Here is a 6,581-nt window from a genome sequence, read left to right on the forward strand (position 1 = left end):
TTTTTTAGCTAAATAAATCTAGTGATTGGTCCTAAAATATTGTTTAAAACGTAATCCAAGCTAAAATTAACGAGAGATCAACTGTCAATATTATGGTATTTTTAGGTACGTTTTTCCATGCTTTTTAAGCTAAACTTGGCATGAATTTAATTTATAATATTCTTGAGCCAATTCGTATGTTTAATATTCATTATTTACCCTTGACGCCACCACCAGTACTATTTTGACAGCTTATATTTCGGAACCTGACACTTTGACATTTTTCCTAATATGGTCCTTATATTTCGGATGGCCGCTTATTCGAAAAAAAAGGGGGACCAGATATCAACGAAAATATTCAGCAAATATTATAATAGATTGAATTACCTGCAGGTATACTGATTTTCTCAGAAACATAAAAACTGAACATTTTCTCGAATGAAGTAATAATTTCACGTCATATCATCATTTTACTTTTATTATCGCATTAGGGTTACTTTTGTATCATAAGCAATTAGTGTAAGAAATGGCATGCAGTTGTAAGTGAATTTACAAAGCAATTAAATAAATATATTGTATAGTGTATAATTACATAATAAAATTGATTAGACTTTACCCAATTCTAAATTAAATTATAAAAAAACGATGTACACATTGAAATATTATGTTTGTGTATTATTGTGCTGTTTGTATTAAGGTGATTTGGCGCGTACTTGGTATTGTTCAGACTGTAATTAGTATAATATAATTATTAATCAAGCCAGGTGTCAATTCATTTATATAGAATTGTAAATAATGTATTATATTATGAATAAAAATTCGTTATATAAAGTTTTGTGTCATTTGATAATAGAAGTAAATCAAATTATAGAACAGTTTTCTTTTTTCAATTATTCGAAAAAAAAATTATTGATTGAAGCAAGTTCTCAGAGTTCACTTCTGCTTTTTGCGCTATGTGCTTACTGAAAATAAACATTAGCTCAGGCAGGAGTGCAAATTGGGTACAGATTTTTACTTAAGAACCTATAGCAGCAACCTATATCAAGGGCTCTTTTAAAGAATTTGCTGTGGGCCCCGCGCTTGATTATTCAGGCGCTGCTCTAAAGAAGTATTATTTCGGTTTTCATTTACACGTCAGCCTATGCGCGTGCTACAAATATGGTTTGTATGTTACGATATTTAGTAAGAAAAACTTAATATTGACATACAAACCATATTTGTGGCCGGTCTAACAAAACTACTGCTAAAATCTATTCAATTCATGTGTTCGTATGACAAACACATAAGTAACAATCGCTATGTCTTGTAAACCTAAACATTGCAACACTAAAAAAATTATAAATCACGGAAAGCTTCTGAGCCCTGGTTTTATATTCAACTTAAATGTTATACCTCTTCAGACCCCATCAACATCGCCACGTTACCGGCCCACTATAGGGCACTCATCTCTCAGAATGAGAAGGCCGTAGTCTACCACCCTAACCAAGTGCGGATAGGTAGACTTCACACGCCGTTGAGAACATTGTAAAGAATTCAGGCATGCAGGCGTTATACTTATTGCTTAGAATGTCGGAACCACTGATGAGTGATGACAGATCACTTTATGGTACTTTGTGGTTGGAAGGTGGGATCATGAGCCAACCCCACGCCTATCATCATCATGATAGGCATGGGGCTGTGGTTTTATTTTCCTTCCCATTAAAGATATGCCTGATAATGACCAATAATGGCTTTAAACGTTGCTCAAAGCCGAGTCAAATGGCATAAAATCGTCCAAGAAGTTGTAAGTGGAAGGGGTCACGACCCTCAGCAATGAGGAACACGACGTAGAGAGAGAGAGAGAGATAATGACCACGCTGGGCAGGCGGGTTGGTCATCGCAGGGCTAGACTGATCGCACCGGCTGCCCGACACCGGTCCGTGCCATTTGTTCAGCCTAGCCAGTTCGAAGTGGTTATACCGCCACTTGTCGGTCGCCAGAGTCTCGTCAGTAAGACGGCAGGGTGCTGCACCACGGGCAGGTGAGGATGGCAATTTGGGAGGCTGATTGGTACTAGCGTCCCACTTACACCCCACGCCTATATCAGTGAATTATTTTAACCTAATTGGTGTCGCATAAAATCTACAGCAACATTTTATGTCAGTATATAAATACATTTTCCCAATTTAGTGTTTCTTTCATCCCGCGGAGACCGACTGTTCAAAGACTTAAAAAAATGTCCGGAGAGCTTATGCCTTCCTCAGGGTGTAATGCCTAACGGGTGTAAACTGTAAACTATTGCCTTGCTATGATATACATTGCGATAAACTTGCATGGTAGGTACCTCAGTAGGTCCTAGGTATCTGACACATCTCGTATAATATTGTAGTCTTTGGTTAAAAAAGAACGTCTGTATCGCTCTGTGGTTGTTAGCTGTCAAATAGCATTTCGTTTCGTTGATACTTCCGTTTGATTTAGCTCATTTAAATAATTTCATTATTCGAAATATAATATGCATTTAAGTACCCAATTTTAATAATTTGATTTAATTATTGCAAGAACAATATTAGTAATTAGGGCTGATATTCCATCTTTATTTTGAATCTGTACTATTATAAAGCAACTGATGATTTGGCCAATTGTCAATGTCATTTAAATATTTTGCTTTTATTGTAGTGATAAGATTTGGTGGTGAAGTTGAAATATTTTCCATGACCAATTTTTCATCAATAATTCTTAAAAATAAATATTAAGATATTTCCTTGAGTTTCCAATTTAAATAAAATAATTAGTCAGGAGCTAGTGGCAACAAAAATTGGTACAAAAGCTGAAATCAACCCAGTTTTACGTTTGATTTCATCACTTTTTCCATCACGGCGGGTCGAAGCAGCAGTATGCGTCGAGCAAGGGATAGCTATCCATATCAGCCCATACCAAAGGCTCCAACAGAAGATTTGCTGGAACATGAAAACGAAAGAATGGCTGGAGAGCTTGGTGAAAAAATCTCTACATTAAAGCATATGTCGATAGAAATTGGCAATGAAGTGCGATATCAAGATAAAATATTACGAGGATTGGATGATGATGTGGACAGAAGCTCTGGCTTTCTTGGTAAAACGATGGGAAGAGTTCTCAGACTGGGAAAAGGAAATCACAACTATTACATAGTTTATTTGTTCCTATTTTCAATTTTCGTGTTTTTCCTGTTGTATATTGTATTAAAATTCAGGTGATCTTTTTATTATTAGGAAATTAATGCTGGTACGTGTCTAATTGGGAATATCAAGAATAAAATATGTAAATAATGCCTTATGTTTTAGGAATCTTCACATATTTATATTTAATAGATTAAAGACCATGTTTAACTTTGCTTTTAATTTACTGTAGTAACTTTTTAAATAATTTAATGAAATCTTACAAATCATCTTTACAGTACCTAAATTATAAAGGTAACCTGCTTTAAAATAAAATAGTAGTAGTATAAAACAAGTATTAAAATTCTTCAAATGAATGAAACACACAAAAGGTTGAATTTATATTTTATTACCATCAATAATAATTGAACAGAGTATTGAATAATTCTTTGGAGGTAGTTAAGACAGCTTATTCAACATCAGAAATTTCATATAACTCCTGAAGTGTTTTGCAGTTACGTTCACTCAATACATTTTGTTCAACAGAAATAAACACTCTACATGTTGATTTTAAAGATCTTGAACATGCATATGCTGTGTCAGTAAGAAGGGCAGCAACACCACATGCATTTTGGAATTTGTTGTTGTTACAGTATGCACTTAGATCATCTAAAATGATTGTTGATGGGATATTTTGCCAATTTGGTAATGAGGCAACCCCTTCTAGGAGTGACTTTGAGTTAGGTGCGTAAAGGAAAATTATCATTTTCAAATAATGTCTGTCTACTTGGTTTAAGTCCTGGGACAACTGTGGTAGTTCATTCAACTCTTCAGGTAATATGAACAATACTTTTCCATTTTTGGCACATGCTATTGCTGTATCAAAGAGTATCTTACGATTTTGCACAGCATCTCTGAAATAAAACTCGCAAGTAATATTGCCTTCAGCCATTATTAATACCAGAATGCTGAGAACTTGTTATAACGAAATAATGTCACCTGTCGGACTCTCGAGTTTCCATGTTTGTATTGAGGGTAGAGTATGTTTTAAAGTCATAAATCAAAAGAAGAAGAGTGTATGTGTAAAACAAATTTGTTCCGTGAGGTATTTATAATTTATTACATAAATGGCTTGATTACAAAGACCTCAACTAAAATAATCTTGATGATAACTGTTTGAAGTTAATTTTCAAACATCAGAAAATCAAAACTTCAGCAAAATAAGAATTGTTTACAAAAACACAGGCCAATCCACTTATTTTTCTGTCTGTCTTTGAATTACAAAATTATGTTATTGTTTGATCCTGAAGTAATTCATTCTTATCGATTGCTTTAAGTAATCACAGCTACTAATCGACGATATTTACATTTTACGCCAAGACTAAATATCTTTTAGATTTTTTCTGAACGTTTATAAAAAACCTTTTATTTACTACACAGTACCACAGACCTTTAACCCGATATACCACAGACCATAGAGTAAAGTGATATACGTAACAGTATTATTCCATAATCATAGATATTATACATTATCCAGATAAAAACTTTATATTCAGAATTTAAAAAAAAAACCGCGCTATTGTCACTTACCAGTTACCATGAAGCTTTAGCTAGTAGGTCTACGAAGAACCACCCCAATCACGTATTACTCTCCGATTATACAATGGTAGGTATCAATACATGGTCAAACAAAAGTTATCAGGTAAATATAAGATATCAGTATTTAACTGATGTTCTATAATGTATCAACTAATATTTTTAACGAATTTGCTATGAAATATAGTTTAATCATCAACAAAGTGCCCTAATGTAAGAATCGGACGCTCATACTTCACCTTGAAGTTACGGTTCGCAAATCCTGTATCACCGATTTTTATTTTACAAATAGACACCATAAGTCCTAGCTGTAGAATTATACACAAACTTGAGATTATGAGGTAATAAGTTCCATTGCAACGTTCCAGCGGTTCGATACCCAAAAGTTGAATGCGAGCATACCTACTAATCTTGTATACCATACCAGATCAACAATAGATCAACATTCGCAGTCAATCTTTATGGTATTTGAGGGGCTTTTAAGGGAAATGAATACTTAAACAAACTTTTAAATTTAGTTTTTTTCAATGTTAGTGTTGATCTTTTGTTGTTGATTTTGTACTTTATACATTAAAAGTACGCTCATTTGGTTCTTAAAGAATGGAAAATAAATAATTCTTCAAGAGACAAATATTACGTTAAATTTTAATTTTCATTATTCATTAATAACGACACCAGTACGACCTGTATTGTTAACAGCTTATACTTCCGACACTATCAATATTTTTTTTTGTCTTAGCTGAATTGGCCGGTGTTTGGAATAAAAACAAGAAAATAGCGATTTGATAAGTTAGCCATACTTAAAATGAATATTAACCTAAAATTTAGATACAGACTTGAAAACATAATTAGTGTTAATTAAGCCTAAGCCATAACATATTACCAAAAAGTTTTTGTTGGTTAAAGGTACATCCCTTTTAAATAAAACTGGAATTTGACACTGGTAAATAAAGATTTATTATTAAATAAACAAAAATGATTTTATACAATGTTCATTCTCATGTTTACGATAGTGGAATACTTCACAACATTCTGTGTTTTAATGTGCGTTTGTTAACTAACAAAAGTATGTGCGTTTGTTAACTAACAAAAGTACCTAAGAAACACTCGTCCGCTAAATCAGTAAGCAGAAAACTCAAAAAAAAATAAACAAATTTATATTATTATAAATAACAATTTATTATTATTATTTATAATAATTTATTAACTCAATTAATTATTTTTTTTTAATTTGTTCCAGTAATGGAACAACGGAAAATATAAGTTCTATTTAATTAGTTATCTGAATCTTCCAAATCGCGAAGCACCATTCTAGACTGCGGGTGTTAAGTACTGAATTTGTTTACAATATGTTATAAAGTTAGACAGGTACAAAAAAAGTTAGGGGAAATTTAGGTAGGTATTTAATTAATCTCACGCACAAAAATTCTCAATTTTTCTCTTAGAATAGAATATCAAAACTTAATCGGTATTCACTAAACATGTTTATGAGATATATTCGTAAAGAGTGAACAACTTACATGCCGTTAACCCCTGAAACCACAATTCGTGCCGGTTTGCCGAACACAGAAGAAGTATGATGTTTGCAAATAATGGCAATATTTTAAGTCGAAACTCGAACGCTGCAAGTGATCAGTAGAAGATTTGCTTGCTTTCAATCGAGCTGTCGTTTTCGAGTATGGAAATATATATATAGGAATCTTATTTGCATTAAGTTAAAGCTCAAATTTGTCTACAATTAATTGCTCGAGCTTTTAACATAACGTTTGTAATATGAAAATCGTTTTTGCGACTCTGAAACGCGTGCCATCATGGACCTGATGATTGGTAATTTGACGATACAGAGTATATTACTAGAAAAAGACTCCTCTAAGGCCTTATTTGGACCCTACC

The 6,581-nt window shown here is 33.0% G+C and overlaps 2 protein-coding genes across 2 annotated transcripts; one reads left to right on the forward strand and one right to left on the reverse strand.

Annotated features, from left to right (window-relative positions):
- The first annotated feature begins 2,609 nt into the window (after positions 1-2,609).
- On the forward strand, positions 2,610-3,323 carry LOC120628737 (BET1 homolog). Its single transcript, XM_039897332.1, has one exon. It carries the CDS (start codon positions 2,853-2,855, stop codon positions 3,189-3,191), a length of 339 nt encoding a protein of 112 aa, XP_039753266.1. The 5' UTR covers positions 2,610-2,852; the 3' UTR covers positions 3,192-3,323.
- Positions 3,324-3,485: 162 nt separating this feature from the next.
- On the reverse strand, positions 3,486-4,711 carry LOC120628945. Its single transcript, XM_039897631.1, has 2 exons — positions 4,092-4,711; positions 3,486-4,006 (listed from the first exon to the last, which is right to left on the reverse strand). The coding sequence occupies exons 1-2, from the start codon at positions 4,112-4,114 to the stop codon at positions 3,562-3,564; spliced, it is 468 nt and encodes a 155-aa protein (XP_039753565.1). The 5' UTR covers positions 4,115-4,711; the 3' UTR covers positions 3,486-3,561.
- Positions 4,712-6,581: the final 1,870 nt, after the last annotated feature.

The sequence above is a fragment of the Pararge aegeria genome, chromosome 13, assembly GCF_905163445.1.
Source record: "Pararge aegeria chromosome 13, ilParAegt1.1, whole genome shotgun sequence".
Classification (NCBI taxonomy): Eukaryota; Metazoa; Arthropoda; class Insecta; order Lepidoptera; family Nymphalidae; genus Pararge; species Pararge aegeria.